At 41.1% G+C, this 19,411-nt stretch overlaps 2 protein-coding genes across 2 annotated transcripts in view; both read left to right on the top strand.

Annotated features, from left to right (window-relative positions):
- Positions 1–17,350, top strand: part of LOC126386653 (testis-expressed protein 264) — a 43,227-nt gene extending 25,877 nt beyond the window's left edge. The window contains exons 3-4 of the mRNA XM_050039133.1: positions 6,224–6,389; positions 15,218–17,350. Coding sequence (XP_049895090.1) covers positions 6,224–6,389; positions 15,218–15,504 — 453 coding nt within the window. The 3' untranslated portion in view covers positions 15,505–17,350. The remainder of the gene's footprint in view (positions 1–6,223; positions 6,390–15,217) is intronic.
- A 186-nt stretch (positions 17,351–17,536) lies between these two features.
- grm2b (glutamate receptor, metabotropic 2b) overlaps positions 17,537–19,411 on the top strand; it is a 50,466-nt gene continuing 48,591 nt past the window's right edge. Inside the window, exon 1 of the mRNA XM_050039126.1 lies at positions 17,537–17,979. The gene's annotated coding sequence lies outside the window, so the exon portion shown is untranslated. The remainder of the gene's footprint in view (positions 17,980–19,411) is intronic.

The raw sequence follows: 19,411 nt of genomic DNA, 5'->3' as shown, positions 1-19,411 counted from the left end.
AAAGTGTATAACTAAGTTAGCTCTAAAAATACCCAATACAGTTTTATTTATTTATCCAAGGGCACATGTGATGTATTTGCAGAGTAGTCCCATGCAGATGTTGCTCCCCAGGCTAGGAACCTGGAAAGAGGACACTTGCACATCCTCTTCTTCGTGTCAACCATCTTTCACCAGTTCCCTCAGGACATGTACTGCAGAGTGGCTACAAATAAAAATAAATTCACAACTAGCATGAGAAAGTACTTGAGAGGTGATTAAAGGGCTGTGTGTGTGTGTGTACGCATACGTGTGCCTGTTCGCATGATGTTTTTGGTAATCCCCTGGACTCTACAAATTTCATTCATATTTAATCCTTTGTTGATGCTGATTTTCCTTCACAATGTTTCAGTACAACAAAGCACCATAATAACAAGGTTTATTTAACTGTGACATTTGAATTAGCTCAATAATTAAGCTTTCTATAACCCATTAACTGAGCTTCCATGCTACCTTTGAATGGGTCCCCATGAATTAGCTGTGGCGCAGGCTGATGTGTGCCTGAAAAGCATGTGAGGGGGAAAATGTATGATACATGACGCACTCAGCATTTCCAATCATGGCGAGGGTGGTCTTCAGCAACACGAGATGTCTATGTAGACTTGAAAACATGAAGCAAAGGTGGATATATCCAGTTCTTTAATCAAAGTAATGTGAGGTCATGCTCTGTTGGCCCCTGTAATTTCCCATGTCTGTTCCCGTAATAATGCTACAACGCAATAATGTTTTCATGCCTGACAAACAAAATATCTTCCTGTTGAAAAATATGGCCATTTCTGTGCCGTGGAGGATGTGAAGAAAAAAATGACCTTACTATGATCCTGTTATTCTGGATTGCCTTAAGTGCTCTCCTGGGCTCCTGAGGCCCTGACGCTGCAGGAGGAGAATTTGGAGAAAATCAAACAAAAATCAATAACTACACCATCCTCAATCCCCTACCCAATTACAAATGCCTACCCCGCAGCCATTCCACCGCGGGTCTAATTATTTGCCTGCACTCCGTCCCAGGTCTTCTGTTTGTAAGACACTGACCTCAACGTATAGTTAGGCTGACTGGGTTAGACTGTTGTTTTACTCACTCAGCAGTGACTATAAGTGATAGCTTTAGGCTCCTTGTGTGGGTGCACAAATAATAAAGGTATCCTCAGGGCTCATCATAATAGAATAAATAAATAACACTGTAGAGCTGCAACTAATGATTCTTTTCTTCATCAGTTAACCTGCTGAGTATTTCTTGTTTAATCAATTAATTGTTTGGTGTATAAAATGTCAAAAACATTATTATTTTTTTTTTTGTGGACAACCAACAGTCTAAAATCGAAAGATATCTAGTTTGTTATCACATTAGATGATTAAAAACAGCAAATTCTTTGCGAGTAAGAGGCTGGATCATTGACATTGCATTGAAAAATCACTTAAAGTAACTTCAGCGTTTGATTATTGAAGTGGTTGCCAATTGACCTTTTGCTAAGCCCCGCCCCTTTGTGATGGTCCAACAAGCTGCCAGAGTAAGCATGGAGCCCACACTGTAACTAACTGCACTCCCTGAAGAAATATTATCATATTTTTGGAAAAATGAAAGAGTGATTCCAGAGAGAAGCAGACAGAGGGGTCTACAGTCTGTGTTTGAAGGATATATCCAGGATGTCAAACTGACTCAGCAGCAACAACAGGTTAAAAAGACAAGATCACAGTGTAAAAGTGAACCACCACATCACTGGTGACTGCAACAGAACTTCACTGATATTGAACCAACTGTGTGTCATCGCAGTGTGTGCAGATGAACGGTGTTTGGCTAAGCCTCCGTGCCTTTGCTAGCACCCTGACCTCCGCCTCTGGATGGGCAGGGATCTCCACGGGAAGTCAAACAGCATTCATCTGCGCACACTGCGATGACACACAGCTGGTTGTATAACAGCAAAGTTTCCCTGCTTCCCTTCACTGGTTCCTGTACAGCAGGATCTTTCTTTTTTTATGGTTATAGTCATTAAAAAGCAAAAGCAGCATGTGTATACATTCAGTAGGCTATATCTTCAGTAGCTAGCTAGCTAACCCTACACTTTTCAGGGTTTGATTTTGGTTTTGGAACAGGGAAGAAAGGTATATCTCTTTCCAACCTCTCCAGGTAACGAGTATCATTAATACACAACGTGCCCCAGGCACAACATTTAGCTCCAAATCCACAAAACCAGCCTGATAATGAAGGAAATATGTGAAGACTGCATTAGAGTCAATGGGGCACAGCTGTGTTCAGACCCTGGTCTGAGCTGGCCCAATGCTATATGTTATGATTGACCAGTCTGCGTCTGGCGGCGGGACTTAGGGAAGGGTCAATTGACTTTCCATCAATCCTTTGATTGAGTAATCAACTAATTGTTTTAGCTCCAGGCTGGTCTGTCTTTCGAATACAATACATGTTCCCAGTCCGGCTCTGTCGTGCAGCTCTTATTTTTGCACACACATATTATTTCATCTGCCTCCCTGTACAGCTGAGATTCGATACTGAGGTCATGATTGGTCATATTCTTAAATGTGTATTGTCTACTGTACATGCTAATAAGATAACAATACAACAATGGCTCTTGTTGAGTGCAAAAAAATCTTGGTTATGTCTTTATTCTTAGTTAAAAGTCTCTTTCTTTTAAACAGCACCTTTAGTTATTAACTTCCAGGAGAACTTTCATGAAGCAATAAAATCTGTAAGTTATGCTGAGAGCACACACTGGGAGAGCGAACCCTCTCACTGAATATTAATCCATTCAGAATGAATTAGCATTTAGCATTCCTTTATTCTTCACTCACTTGTCTGGCCATCACTGTTGGTCTGAAAAAGTCAGAAGTACTCGCCCCTGCGCCTCTTGCCAAAGAGCAGTTTCACTTTTCCATTAATGAAAAGAACATTTGAGACTTTAATGTGCTAATGCAGCGTCTGCCTCCTGTTTCTACAAGAAATTCATTTGAGGTGAAATGAATTTTTAGTGGATGTTCAGTGCTAAGGCAAACAAAAATAAAGGAAAGGAGTCACGAAACCTTGGAATAATCTGTTGCAAAGGCAGATGCACAGATGATTCATTCAGCTTTGAGCAGAAGCTTGATAACTTTCAACAAGACAGACAACTCGTTTTATTGTTGGCACCGCTGTCACAAAGACAATCGCATCGCTTTCTGTTTTCCTCAGAGCCTAGCGACTACCAACAACACAGGACACACTGCATTTTGTTGGTTGTTCCTGCGTCCACCATTTCCATACTGGGGACAGTACTTCAAAGAACATACACTGATACTCTTTGGTAACTGGGGATAGCTATAGATAGCTACCAAGGAAAACAAAGGCGCTATCCTCTTCCTGTTTTGGTTGGTTGGTTGACTCACTTCCTTTCTGCTGTAATACTTTCTGAGAGCTCGTACCCACTGGCAGACAGAGTTGGAATCAATGCATACATCATAATGACAACTTATTAAAGCAATAAGTTTGTCTATTTTGACTTTAAAGTAAAATAAAGTGACAAGAAATCTAGAAATATAGTTGCATCAATCACAAAATCAAAAAATGAGTCACTGTGGCGAGGAAAGTAGTTTCAAAAATCCTGAAAATGTAAGCTGGAAGCACTGATCGAAGAGTATAAATTGGAGAATTTAACCAATTCTTTAATTTTAATAAGAGAAAATAGCAATGATGGGGCAGCCAAATGGCTTCAAGTCACAACAGCACAAAAAATTGAGTGGCTGAGCAGTGAGTTGTTTTGTTTTGTTTGCATTTTTGAGAAACCCAAAATCTGTGTTTAACCTGAAATGTCTTTTCCCATCTCGAAGGACTAATTAGGTCCCATTATTGCTCTGCGCCATAACATACTCGCCGAGGGCTATGGGGCCATTCTTCAGGACCCGATGTTCCCTAATTTCCATCATGAGCTCGGTTTCGTCACAACGTTTCCATTTCCCACAATGTAAATAATAATGTCCCAGTGACATTAGACCTAGGGCCAAGACCCTATAAACACTGCAAGGCACATCCGAAATTGTTGTTATGAATGTTATTATGAATTTGGACATCTTATGTGGCCTCCCTAATCATCCGACCAAAACATTACTAATTCTTGACAGGATGTTGTGAAGCAAACACATGTCCACTTTCCTCATCCTGTGATGAAGTGAAGGCTAAGAGTCCAGGATTTGTATAAAAGTGCCCCTCTCTCTGTTAGGAGGTTCCATTATTGTCTTTTAGGGGTAAGTGCAGTGCTTTTAAAGCCCACCCTTGTAATGCTTTGTGCTCGGATCTTTTAAGTATGCCATTAGACCGAGTCCACTCTTATTTGGTTCATCTTATGCTGTTAGATTCTCTCCGGTACTTTTTTGTCTAACTTTCAACACCAACTAGTCAAATCAAATGTCTTGTGCATCCATTGTACTCAATATTAAAGCAAAAAAACATTTTGACAAACCAGAATTTACCAGTGAAATATTAACGCTGAACCCCTCTAAGTAGCTGTTTACCAACCATGTGCGTGTGCTGCTCCTCATTTTCACATTTGATCATTTATTGATAGACTCTGAACTGCAAAATTAAACCTGTGTGTGAGTGTGTGTGTGCCTGCATGGATGCGTGTACATCAATATGCAATATGTAGCAGTAGCTGATGAGCCAGGCCAATGAGGATACACAGATGTTCCTGTAGGAAAAAATCCGCCAATAATTGATGCCGCTGAAATCACTGAAACTGACAACATTGTTCCCACAGACGGCAGCGAGAGGAACGTCACTGCTGTCATAATTGGGCTGAAAGACAGATGGTGAGCGAGATGATAGGCCGGAGTTTGAGAAGAAGTCGGCTGTCTCCTATAAAGAATCTTGTGTGTGTCTGTTCTGTCTGCGAGCCTGATTATCAGATCCTTCGTGTGAGACGTTCGTGTCGTTCCAATAAACAGTAACCTACCTGTCACTGCTTCCACTTTGCTTGAAACTGGAACGTCAGCAAGGGATGCCGTACTCCCAGGATCTGACAAGAAACGATCATAATCCGAGCAGTATCTCATCTTGGAGAGATGTCATGAATTTGCCATAGTGTAAGTAATGATTTATGGTCTAAAGCAGGGGTTCCTAAACTTTTCCATGCTGAGGCCCCCCAAATAGCATAGCTTCATATGCGCCCCCTCCAATTTTCTGAGGCCCCCCTGGCAGCCCCTCTCCTAATTAAAGCTGTAGCATTATTTTAAGCCACACTAAATGCTGTGATCTCTGTGACTTGACTAACTTTGAATCCTTAGCCCTTTTCACCATAAAAATATAATATTTCCCATGGTTAAGTCTGATGTATAATGTCACATCTCATAATAATCAACATCTGGTTTATTAGTGTGTTAAACTGCATCAAACAGCAACAAATCTGTCTCTGGCTGCAGCAAAACGGACAAGTAGTGATGAGAACAGACATCAATTTTGGCAAATTAAAACAAATCACCTTTAAATAATTGATCACATTGAGACACTGCACTGCAGCTGCAATGTGTTTCCGGTATCGCTCGACATTTAGCATATGCCAAAAGGGTGCAAGTAACAGACATTGGATGTGCATGAGCAGAATCACAAAACAAGCTGTACGAAAGGTTAATGAGCCCGGAGAAGTGGAGTAGTCTCTGTCATGTGAGACTTCCCACTTCTGGAGGAGCGAGGCAAGTGACAGAAGAACAGCATATTTAACAGAAGCAGCGTGTGGAGGCTTAACATTCATGAAGACAGATTGTAGGCCTGGATGTGTTGCATGTGGGGTGTCATGACGGGGTGCGTGTGAGTTCAGGGGGTGGGGCACTGAGGTTCTCACGTATGAGATCATGTCATTTTCACTCATCGTTGGACTCTTGTGGGATTGTTGGCATGTCTGTGCTTGTATCCTACTATGGTGTTTCCTCTGTCCATTACATGTACATGTATGTGCATATACAGTACAGACACATAAAGGACATTTTCCAGTGTTAATAAGTGTTGATGGGACTCTTTTTAACTTCAGCAGCGATGACTTCAGAGTTGAATTAGCACTGACGTGTTTTAATTAGCCTCAATTCTGCCATTAAATTCCCACTTATTACAACGAAACATCCAAACTTAAAAGGATACCTGTAATGTTAATGTATTACTCATTGTAAATCATGAACTTGCTTTATTCTGACCAACTTAAATGATCTCTTGCAGGAAAGGAGGCTGTGTGCACACCCGTTCCTTGAGATCTACAGAGAGGGTCAGATCCAGTTCATGGCCCCGTTGGCCCGGCAGGGAGATTTCTACGTGCCTGAAGTCCGACAGACAGAGAAGAGTCTGTCAGAACAAGAGGAATTGCACAGTGACTCAGAAGTCTCAGGTACGTGTACTTCATGCTGTACTACATGAACACGTACTATATTTCTTTCGAGCTTACAGGTAAACCTAGTGGGATTCAAAGCCCTGTTGAGGTACAGGACCACAGGCTGGCCAGTGGTACAGCTGGAAAATGGCTGTCATTATACATGCCCACATTGTCAGAATAGACCCTTTTAAGGACGACGTCACAATGACGTCATTTCATTAGCTGGAGGCAAAACATGACTCTAGGAGTTTTAAAATGTCGTCTTGTTGTGTTATTGGGAGCCAGAATAGAAGGAGTCATGACTCATAACTTTAATTTAAACACATACCAGCCACCACTGCCCGTCAACCAAAATGAAGACAACTATAGTTAAACGTGATAAGATGAGAGGACTGGACGGAGGCGATCATCAAAAATGCTCACGTGTTCATATCAGGTTAGGGAAAAAGTATTTACTGTTGTAGGAATTAATAACGTTAGGTGTATTAAAGGTCGTCATGTCCACCTGATCAGAAATTGGGGAGGTATCAAGAGGAATATTGGATTTCTCTGTAACGCTAACTTTTTAGCACATTAGCTAACATTAGGTTCAATAGCAAAACAAACTGGAAGAAAGTGTTCAAGTGTCGTCCTCCTTTGCCATCCTCCTTCCTGTGACATCATCCAACCACTGAGTGAGAGCGTACGGGTCGGCCAGTCTAGTCTAGTTGGTCAGTGGTGGTCCCGGAGACTGAGTGACCTGACATGGTGCGTTCATAAATTCAGTCTGACGCTCTACACTAAAATGAGAGCCCTGTTGGTCGAAAAAACGGAGCGTTATATGTCTATGTGAATTAATGAATGGTTAAGTTAATCACATAATCACTCAGCTGGGCACTCTGCTGCTCTGTCTCCCCAGACAGAGTGCCGAGAGTGGGTTCTCCCACTCTGAGAGTGCGGTACTCTGGATAACCCAACGGTACACTCAGACAGCGCTCCGATATTATGAACGGTCCAGTTTGTGCCAGAGTGCGCTTTGAGTATTTCTGAATGTTCCACTTGCATCATCTTTCTTATTTGACTAAAACAAGTCAACAGAACTCGCTAGCTAGCACTAGCTAATGTCTGTGGATAATTTTTTTGTCTCCAGCTAAGCCCCGCCCACCAAAAAACGTCATACTGTTTAGTAACAGTAAAATGGTCTATTAGATCATGATTGCAAATCAAGCCTGGTTTGTCATAAACTTTGTCTGTCTGCGGTGCTGAGCTGTTAGTGTACAGTGTTTTTAGAGCCTTTGAGCTGCTGGTCCCAGCAAGGAGGTTGATGAGAGCGGCATGAGTGAACCAAAATGGTGACCTTGCAGGCTGTAAAACCAAAACAATGAGCTGAAAGATTCTAAAACTCACTAGAGCCAGAGTCAGGTGATAATGCTCTGAGGGTTTGTCACATTGAGAGACCACTTTTACATTTCACTTATGCTGCGTTCACATGGACTCAGGCAGATGGTAGACAGCAGATGGATAACATTTTCTGGACAGCACGAGAAAAGCAAACAAACAAACAAACAAACAGTTTGACAGATTGGCAACACAGCTTGATAAAATCTTGCTACAGTGCATGTTGTATTGTTTACATCTAATGGAATAAAATGTATTAAATCAAACTATTTCATGTCTGTTATTTTATGTAATTATTCTACTATTGTCCAGTAATTGTCCAGATTGCCTTGTGTGAAGAAGCTACGCAACATCTGGTTATAAATTCCGTCCCAGGGGACGGCAAATGGTTAAAATATTGGCTTTGGCTGGCTATGTGGTTTACCGAATCGTTGCTGGTAGTCTCTGCTGGACTCACCTAATTGTACCGTCCCGTTCTTGTCCACTAAAATGATATCTGGTCTGCTGTCTGTCTGATTCAATGTGAATGCAGCATTAGTCATTTGACCCATTCGATTAGTGCTGCTTTAACCATCTTAATAGCCACCAAGACACCTTTCAGAGAAATGAAAGTGGCTATTAATACCATAAAATTGTATATAAAAAGTTACTGACATGTTACTTCTGGGAGAAAGTTTTCTCCGTCAGTTCTATACAGTCAACTACTTTCTGATGGCCATTATAAAGCTGCATGTTAAGTGACCTGTGTTTCGGCTTAAGCATTCAGGCGTTGGATCTGCTGCTTGGGTGGGACCCAGGGGAATTGGACCTTGTTTCTACTGCTGTTTTGTTTATGAGCAGCCCCGCAGAAGCAAACTGTGATTGACACCTTCCTAGGTGTTAATGAAAAGCCCAGACACAACAGCTTCTGGTGGAAGTGTGCTGCCACTCACCGAGGGGCTGTCCACAGCTATACGGACGCCATACGGAAAACTTGCCTCCAATGTTAAGGATGCACAAGCACTTTAGCACGATTCACTTGACACTGATTTATCCTCACAGGATTTAAGAGCCTGTGAAGGAGTGTTTTCAAGAGTCAATCCTAGTTGAGGCGAGATTAAGCTAGTCTAATCACGAGTTGACATGGAGTGTGAAAATAAGCCTATTCAATGTTAACAGCCTCGTAGCACCTAATTGCTATGGCTGTGTGACAGAGGCCATATTGTTCAGTTCAATTCAATACAAGCAGACCATATAATGAATCTGAAAATATCCCAACTGAAACTTAAAGGACACAAATACATGTGAAAATTGAATGAAAGAGGATACACAGGAGACCACATTATGATATAAATGTGGTAGATAGTATATGAGCGGTATTAAAGCAATTACGAGTATCGGTGAAAAACAGAAAATTAATCGGCAGCAATTTCAATATTGTCTGCTTTTTAATATACTTAATTGATTATTTGTTTACACTCATGTATCAAGCAAAAATGGCAAATATTTTCTGCTTCCAGCTTCTCAAAATTGAGAGTTTGCTACTTTCTCTGTTTTAAACCATTGCACATTCAATATCTTTGGATTCTGGACTCTTGGTCAGACGAAACAAGCAATCTGAAGGCGCCACTTGAGCTCCAAAGAGCACAGTGTAAAGTGGTTGATATATTCAAGGGCATGCCTGCCCATGATTAAATCTGCTTTTAGGCAATCTGCTTTCCAAATTATTTTAATTGCCGTTTTTTTGTTGTTGTTGTTTTGTTTCTTTTAATTCTTAAACTGGCAGAAGTTTGATACATCCTCACGTCCTCGGGGATGATGTTAGAGCAAGTGCCAGAAATTTAGTGATGCTCTCCAAAACTGTTGACCATCCTTTCTTAGTAAGAGTTTTTTTTAGAAGTGGGCTAGAGTGAAAGTACTGACCAACTTCTCTGTAATTATTGCCTCTCCAAAAATAGTTGTGTGCAATTCTTTATCAATTATCTTCTTTAAATTGAAAGTGAAATGACTGATTTTGCACTGAAAATTCATTTTAAAGAAGCCACTCCCTTACCTCAACAGGTATTATAATCCCACACATATTGTCACATCTCCAATACCTCGATACCCCAAACGTCTTTTGGATGTCCACCCTTTATAAAACACAGAGAAACTGAGTATCGTTGACAAATCCGCTGCTTTTCATGTATCATGGGTGCGGTGCACAGTGGGAATAACGTTTTGGTCCATGCCTGTGAATGATAATGTGACAGGCAGCCATGCTCCTGTCACAACGAGATCAACTCAACCAGGTCAGTGGAGCATTCGGGACACTGGAGGCATCTTTGGTCCATTGATCCCCAACCCACCCATCCGATTCCCAGTCCTCCTCCCATACTGACCCTGTCTCAGTGACGGGATCAACCCCCAGCCTCCTCACACATGGCTCCTCACTGTCAGACAGCAGTCAAGAAATCGCCCTGTCATTCTCTCTGTGGATCCACACAGGTCTCTGGATGTAGTGCAACATTAGGTTTAGCCGGACATTAACATGTTCACTAGAAGTCTTTGTTAGTTGCAACCAGAGCTCTTTTAAAGGCCTATGGGGCAAATCAACATCTAATCTCAAGTTCTGAAAAACAAGTGTTGAGTCCAAGTCATGTCACAAATCTTCCTGTTGCTTTCAGATCTCTGAATGTCAACCCGAATTTAAACGTTTTCCTCTAAAGGAACAATTTCACATGTTGGGAAATGCACTTTTTGCTTCTTTGGACTAAGATAAAAATACTACTGATCTCACATCTTTCCGTTAAATGTAAATATAGAAATGAAAAAAGTAGAAATGACACTGAACCGTTTGCCATGGTCTAGTACAAAAGAAAATTGCAGGTGTTTGTTGTTATGGTGACAACACGTCAGTGGGGCTGTTAAGTGTGTCACACTCACTAGTTTGAGAACGCCGTTTTGGCCTGTTCTTACCCTTCTTTTCCTTATTAAACTGAAAAATGCACTTGTTTCTCTCTGTCACAGAACTAAGACTGAGGCTTAATTGCCTTCTTGAAACACATTTCATTTAAACTTGACAGAAACAAAAGACAACTCACCAAAACCATCTTAGTTAGTCGTGTTTGTCATCTTGTTATTCAGTCCCCTGCTCCAACAAACACCAACTCTGGTTTGGTCTAAATAAATTGTTAATTTACTGAGTTAGATGTAAAAAATGTCAGCAGCTGGCTCTACATGCCTCCCAGCTGTCCACTGAGCAGCGGCTCTCGCTCCCTCCTCTGAGGCAGCAACAGTGCATCATGTTTCAACAAACATGAAATGAATGGCAACAAAAGAAACAGGAAAATAACAGTGATGAAGATAAGTTAAAAGTAACTCCTTGTTGCTTATTGTGAAAATGTAACGTAACTACTCCACTTCTCGTTTGGTTGTTACCGCAAAACCTCACCTCAGTGAGTTCGCGACCTGCCACAAGTTGGTTTGTGTATACAGAAGTTTATATAGAAGTTAGCCCCCTACGACGGTTACAGTGGCAACAATATACATAAAAATAGCCGCCACTTTGACCATCATGCTATGTGGGTTTGAATGGGAACATCCGGTCTACTCTCATTTTATTTCTGGGTGTATAAAGATATAACCAGTAGCTATTAGCTTAGCTTAGCATAAAGACTTCCTGATTTTGTTAAAAAGGGTTCTCAAAAATCTGCCTACCAGCATCTCTTGTATTGTGTTTGTTTAATCTGTGCACAAACAGCAATGAAGAAATGAGAAGTCATGGTTTTATGGAGAGTACCATGCTGTAAGTACAGTATTTCTTGGCCTGGTGCAGTGACTTCCTAGAGTGTTGTCCTCAAAATGACGTTGCCAGGCAACTAACAGAGACTGTGAAATTAATGTTAATTAGTGCACTTTGAAAGTGCTGGTGGGCAGATGTTTTTAACTTTGGAAAGAGTCAAGCTAACTGCTTCTTCCTGCTGCCAATCTTTAGGCTTTAAGCTTAGTGCATCAGACAGAGACACAAGTTTGAGTTTGGACATCAAATCTTGACCTGCCTCAATTCGGCAGCATCTTTCTCTGTCTCATTCCAGTGGAGGATCAACTGTCACTCAGATGCATGTAGAGACTGATGCCTGAAGGCACCACTAAACCCCTCCAATCAAATGCGGTGACAGCTTTCGCCTTTAAAAAATGAAGATATCATTCCTAATGTGTATCTTCCAATCCAAATGGGATTTTTCTTCCTCGTTGACTGATTAAATTCTGTGACTTGCTTTAGGCGATCAACCAGCAGAGGAAAAACCACCAACAGACCAAACTCGTTGCTCTATCGGAGCTCAGTATGCATATTTTTTAATGTTTTTTATTTTATTTTTCTCTCGGTCCCATCAATCACAGGCACATGAGGTGGGTGTAAATTAATCAGCGAGAGCTCGTGGCTAGATTCAAATATGGATGATTTTTATTTGAATTTTGAATACGTTTTTATAAAGATAAATAGGAGTTAATTCAATACTGTACTTTGGGTTTAACTGATTTGTATGCCTCCCATTTTTTCTCATGCACACAACTTCTCTTCCACTGGGTGAAACTCGTCATACTCCACTGTGTGCAATGTTACTGTCTGGAATAAATAATTTATCAGTCCGTCAGCTATGCAGTTTACATGCAGTTATCTGTTGTTCAAGCTCCTGTTGATGCTCCACACTGACCCCAGTCTCATATTCTCTGTCAACATGAGCTGATTTCCTCAGCAAGATCTCTCTCATCTTTTCTTATATCATATTTTGGGCATGTGTGAGGCAACAACATGAACTTTTAGGGCTTTTATATTTTTTAGTGTAGTAGCAGGCAAACAATATTCCATCATAAACCAATAGATGTGCTCTGATTACATTTTTTAAGGCAGATAGATAGCATTCATGTAGGTGACACTTGACATTCACCTTCTACTCAAGGTACTTTATTGGGTTGTAGGTAGGTAGATAGGTAGATGGATAGCATTCATGTAGATGACACTTGACATTCACCTTCTACCCAAGGTACTTTATTGGGTTGTAGGTAGGTAGATAGGTAGATAGATAGCATTCATGTGGATGACACTTGACATTCACCTTCTACCCAAGGTACTTTATTGAGTTGTAGGTAGGTAGATAGGTAGATAGATAGTATTCATGTGGATGACACTTGACATTCACCTTCTACCCAAACACTGTTACAGACCAAGTACCCCTCCCCCATGGCAACGGCATTCCCCAATGGCAGCCATGCCCCAGTGGGACAGTGCACCATACCACACCTTAAAAACTGCTCAGGGATGACCCGAGGAACGTGACAAAAATGTAAAGGCGTCGACCTGGCCTCCAGATTCCCTAGATCCCAATCTGATTGAGCATTTGTGGGACGTGGTGGTACCCCAGAGGTCCTGTGGTCATGCCTCGATAGGTTAGAGGCCCCACAGTGGATCGGACTTGGCTCTGACCTGTCGAGGCATGGACACAGGACCTCTGGGGATGTCCTGTGCTGCAGATCGTTTAAGTCCCATGGGTTGCGAGGTGGGGTATCACCTCTTCAAACACACATCGATTGATCGGATTGGGATCTAGGGAATTTAGAGGCTTGAGCTCTTTGTCATATTCCTTGTGTGGCATGGTGCATTGCCCTACTGGGGGGCCATTGCCATTGGGGAGCGCTGTTGCCATAAGGGGTGGCATTGGCTGATCAGTGTATTCTCTCATATTTGCTTTTATATATGTTTATAGTTGTCAAGTGTTTGTGTTTGTCCAGCTTGTCCAGTTTGTTGTCCTTGCAACAGAAGACTAGAGTCAAATTCCTTGTATGTGCACACATACCAATAAAACTTATTCTGATTTCCTCTTAAGTATTTTGCTCGTTGGAAGTCTCCTAACTTGAGCTCAGAAGTGTGACATTTAACATGTCTCTGAAGCATATAGTTCTGTTTTCTACCTTTGAAGTTTAATGAGGAATAAAAAAAAGTGTTTTGCTTCGCTGTTTGGTGCCTCAAGAGCTTGTCAGCAGCTACTTTCACTGAATTTGTTGTCTTTTTCTTCACCTTGATCAACCCAATGATTTGAAATCTATGGATGCATTTGTTTAGGTTACAGCCCATCTGAATGCCCAGAGTGAAAAGCTAAATGGATTTTCAGAGGGAATACATTTGTTGATAATAACTGGTGATTTTGAACAGTGATAAGTTGCTGCATTATGATAGTCTTTGCCTAAAGATTCATACTTCTTATAAAGTCTTCCTCAATTGAATTGCCGAGGCCGGAATAATTAGTCTGTCAGCCTGTCATTCGGTTAACTGCACAAATCTCAGCTGCCTCTGATAATTTGTCCCATATCATAATGTTTTATCACCTGTAACACGATGATTAGCCTCCTTCCTGCTTTTGGCCACTGTTTCATATGAAAGGTTAGTTCTTGTGTGTATCATCATCAGGTGTGCAGTTAACGACAGGCTGGCTCAGTGTAAGGAGATATTGACATGAGAAGAGTGTTATGTGGAAAAATTTGCAGCCACACAAAGACAAAAGGTCAGCAGACAGGCACACACAGGTATGAAATTGATCCTATTAACCTGTGAGGAACAAACTAAAAAACACTGAGGAGTCAAGTGGTCGGGCTGCTTGTATGAATGCCTCCAATTAAAGAGCAGAAGACCTTTAGCTGAGTTTCTAATTAACAACATTGCAGTGCCTATTTTGAGTTCTGACTTGAAGTCGCAGCACAAGGTGTTGCTTCTCTTCCCATAGTTCATTAACAACCAGAAAAATATGTGAGGAGCAACTACTCTGGATTTTATGAAGATTTCCTGCTTCCTTGTTCACTAATCATCCTAAACCGAACTGAATGTGCAAGATTATATTCTTGATTCCGATAAAAAGAATCTCAATGACACGGGGGATCCCCTGATTTATTCACTGCTTAAATATCTACATACTTATAACTATCGACATTCTCATGCAGCCTCAGCTGTTTGTGTTTAGAGTTAATTAGCAAATGTTTGTTAGCTCACATGCTTTACTCTACATGACATGGTAAACATTATACCTGGTAAACAAAGGCATGCTTATGTTGCCTTTGTGAGCATGTTTGCATATTAGCTGCAAGCGTGACTGCACACTTTCTAACCTTGTATTATGGCATTGAACTGTTTTAACAATCTCTCTTAAGCATATTTGGAAAATATTTAATGTACTGATATTTCATTTGAAGATACATTCATACATGTATGAGTTCATTTTCCTTCATGCATATGATTTCCAAATAATTGATGAGTTTGAAGTTAAAATGAATTTATGGAAGAGATAATAGCTCTGAACTGAAGTCACAGTGCAGCTCAGACACCATCATGCAGATTTTTGGTTCAATCCCAGCACTGGATTTTTGGGCAGCCGAGCTTTTCTCATGTGGTGTTTGTTTATAGAAGTCCTCTCACCATCTGTCCATCCCCTCCTTTTGTTTTATCACTGCTTTAGGTGCAGACTCTAACAGCGAATGCAGCTCAGGGAGTGGGGTTCTCCTGTCGGACAGCAGAGAGACGTCCCTGGCGGGGTCCTCGGTCCGCTCTGTGCCTCTCCAGGATCAAGGGGATCCAAACTACAGAGGGAGAGGCTCCAGGGGAACCTCGTTTAAAGAGGCGGACTGGGAGCAGGCTGGTGGACAGCAGGCAGACAGAGAGGAATGGCTTCATGGAGACACCAACCAGAAGAGCCTGGAGGCTCCCACTCAGGAGTTGTGGGGTGTTGTTGGTGGAGAGGAGTAAAAGTATTAGTAGAGGATGAGAGAGTAAAGAATTGAAACTCAAGAGGTTGGGACTTACAAACTGCAAAAGCGTGTCTCACTGTGTGTTCAAGTTCAAATGGGGAAAAAGGATAAGGCTTTACTGTGAAAAAATCCAGCCCAATCACCGGGAGAAAATGTTGGCACTGTATGTCTTTGCAAACTGTGGATATGTGGCACCTTGATGAGACAGCTGACAGGCTTCAGATCGCTGTTAAACACCAACAAACAACAAAACCAGTGGGTTTTTTTTAGACATCAACAGCATTTCCAGCTGCGATTCTACCACCAAAAAAGGGTGTTTTAAGCCAAATGATGATCTTTTTCAAACCATACCAAGTTTAATTTGTGCCTAAACATAACCACATGTGAACCAAAGCATTGTTGAAAAAGTTTCAACATATCCGCTACATATTAACGCACAAATATCGTAACATATCTGTGGTTTGCAGAAATGTACAACACAATTTTTTTTCCTGGTGACTGGGATGACAAATCCCATGAAAAGACCAAAACTGACAATGTGTTAGCCTTCCTTACCCTGAAAGCCCACTCGCTCCTCTCGGAAAATCCTGAAAAACAGGTCATCAGTGTATGTCTTTTTTTTTAAAAAAAAAAGGTTAAATAATTTCTTTAGTCATCTGGGCACTGTAGTGTCTAACAAATGTTACTTGAACAGGAGTAAATACTGCATTTATTGGGGACTACTTTTAGCCGCGGATTGATCCACATTTTAAGCTCTAGCTCAGTGGTTCCCAACTGGTCCAGCCAGGGGGTCCAGATTTCTCTTTAGTCATTAGTTCAAGATCCATATAGTTTATACATTTAGCGACATATTTGCGTTTGGTCATGTCGTTGAGCTAGTTTGCTGTTTCTGTCAAGTGTCTGTTAGTCACTCACTCTGCAGCAGGAAACAGCACTTCAAAATAAAAGCTCTGTGCCAGAAATTCACTGTACTTAAAAATAAAGTGTGTCATTTACAAGCTTGACATGTTTGCTAGTCACTTGCGGTCCATTTAGAGTGGACCCGCAATCCACTTTTGGACTGTGACCCACCAGTTGGGAACCACTGCTCCAGTGAGTATATCCAGTAGCAGTATGGTGTATGCAGGATCAACTCTAGGTAAACCACAGTGCCACAGTGCAGCAGTGTGTTTCACTGATGTGTTTGTAATAGTTACTGGACAACAACAAGGGTTATGGTGCAAAGGAATATGCTACAGTCAATAGGTACAATTGTTAGTAAGATTAATTCATTGCTATTTTTTTGGTCTTTTCATTGGATTTGATGATAATAAGAGAAACAAAGAAAACAACCAGACTTTTTTTTCTACTCTTTTAATCACAGTTTTATAGTAAAAGTGTTCAAATCTGCTGGATATTGCTGACAGAAATCAAACCACTTGAAATCTACAGAGCTTATTCAGGTAGCCTGAGTTTCTTCATTTTTACAGAAGTGATGATTCAGAATGATAAAAAGGGAAAAAAGAAGCATTTTTACTTGAAATGTCTTTATTTTGCTGTACTGATCCATAACTTGCATTTCTAATAAGGTTTTTGTTTATCAGAGGATTGTTCAGGGAACATACAGGGAATTCTCTTCATTTCAAATATAGTTGTTTACTTGTTTACAAAAGGCCACGATTCTGTTAATTAAAACTGACATAAGGCATTGAAATTACTGAAATTACTATAAGCACACAGACTCACAAAGTTATCTGTAATTGTTTTTTAAGTTTCCCGTGTTTGACTGAATATTTGTGCATCTTGTTATAAATATTTTATGTATTATTCACAAGGCTGTGTAGCTCTGTTGGTGATGCACGTGTTTTGATATAAAATTTATTTCATTCCCAAAAAGAAAGGTGTGAACGAATGCATAATTGCCTTCTTCGTGTAGCCCTCCTGAGCACCTCTGAGATTGGAACATGATTATGGTGAGTGTGCAGCCTGCTGCCATGATCAGTCAAGGAGAAAGATGACAAGGCAAGTGGGCTGACCATTAATATTCATTTCTCTATCACTGAAAGCAAAGCTCTGTGACTCTACCTTTTATTTACATCTGTCCTCTGGCAATCTTAAAATTATCCTCACACATTCATCCTCAGCTCCTTCATTTTCTCCTCAGCCGTCATATTGTGTTATTTTACATTCTCAACCTTTCTCCCATCTGCCGTCTCTTTGCACAGGCTAATTTCTGTTTGTTTTTTCTCCCCTTTTTGTTCTTCTCTCTCTTTACTTCTGAAATAAATATGGCAGCTACGGCCGGGAAGACCACCTGATGACCCACAGCCTATAATGTGTGTCCAGTCATATCCACATCCTTCATCTTCCAACAAACAAGAGATCACACCGAGCTCATCGCGGCAAGCCGTGCCCACTTGGAGGTTGCGGGCGGCTCAAAGAGATGTGCATGTGTGTGATCGAGTGAGAGAACAGCCATATATGCCAGGTTCAAGTAAATAGCCACTGCAGTATTCTGATCTAAAACACATTCATTTAAGATTCTCCAGATTTTCATTTGGAAAGAAATGACTAATACCAGCAGACAAAGGCTTCTGTCTACCCAACTAAAAAAAAAAAGAAAGTAGCAGAGGACTTTTATTTTTGACCAAATTAAAGACATTTACATAATAAATTGATGCAGTAAAGGCACAATTTGTGCATAAGAATTCACCAGAATGCAGGAAATGAAGTGTTTGATGCTCACATTTTTCTGGCAGAGGACATCCTAACTCCCCATTTCGTATCTGTTCCCCCAAATCTTGAAACAAAACCTACATAAAATGTTTAGTCACATTTTTTCCTGAAAGCATCCTTCTTCATGTTAGATTAGATTTTCATCACATGCCACAGGTGTGTATAGCCATACTTTTGAATGTTTTGGTGGTATCTCCGCACGCTTAAGTGCTAGCTCCGTCAAATTTACCATGCTTGACTTTACCACACTACAGACTGTATGGGTTGTAGCTACTGCAGTAGTGGGCCAATCACAAGTCACATTAAACTGAAGAACGCTTGCTGTGATTGGCTTTGAGCAAGAACATACAAATAGTAATTCTGTTCTCGATCTGGGTACCAAAAGGATCAAATGCCGGTATTTTTTGACTGGAGAAGTTTGGATATTCTTGGGTCTTGGTTATTTCAGTTGATACCTTAAAGGTATTAAGTACTGATGTCCAGACCTATCAAAAACCTAACTATAACTGTGGCATAACTTTGTCAGATAAACCAACATGTCATCCTGCAAAGGCTACACAATTGTCCTTTGCTAAGCCTCGCCCCTTTGTGATGGTCCGACAAGCTGTCGCAGTAAGCATGGAGCTCACACTGTAACTAACTGCACTCTCTGAAGAAATATGATCATATTTTTGGAAAAATGAAGCAGTGATTCCAGAGAGAAGCAGACAGAGGGGTCTACAGTCTGTGTTTGAAGGATATATCCAGGATGTCAAACTGACTCAGCAGCAACAACAGGTTAAAAAGACAAAGATAGTTAGAAGCTAAAGCCGAACTATAGGCTGCAGATCACTGTAAAAAGAAACCACCACATCACTGCTGATCGCCACAGAAGACAATGAATATAAAGGGAGACTTTGCTGATATTGAACCAGCTGTGTGGCATCGCAGTGTGTGCAGATGAATGGTGTTTGGTTTAGCCTCAGTGCTGCTGCCAGCACCCGGACCTCTACTGCCAGATGGGCAGGGATCTCCAAGGGAAGTCAAACAATGTTCATCTGCACACACTGCGATGACACACAGCTGGTTCAATATCAGCAAAGTTTCCCTGCTTCCCTTCACTGGTTCCTGTACAACAAAAGCAGCATGTGTATACATTCAGTAGGCTATATCTTCAGTAGCTAGCTAGCTAACCCTACACTTTTCAGGGT

Source organism: Epinephelus moara, chromosome 24 (genome assembly GCF_006386435.1).
Source record: "Epinephelus moara isolate mb chromosome 24, YSFRI_EMoa_1.0, whole genome shotgun sequence".
Classification (NCBI taxonomy): Eukaryota; Metazoa; Chordata; class Actinopteri; order Perciformes; family Serranidae; genus Epinephelus; species Epinephelus moara.
The sequence above is the reverse complement of the archived record's forward strand: the minus strand, read 5'-3'. Positions and strand labels throughout refer to the sequence as shown.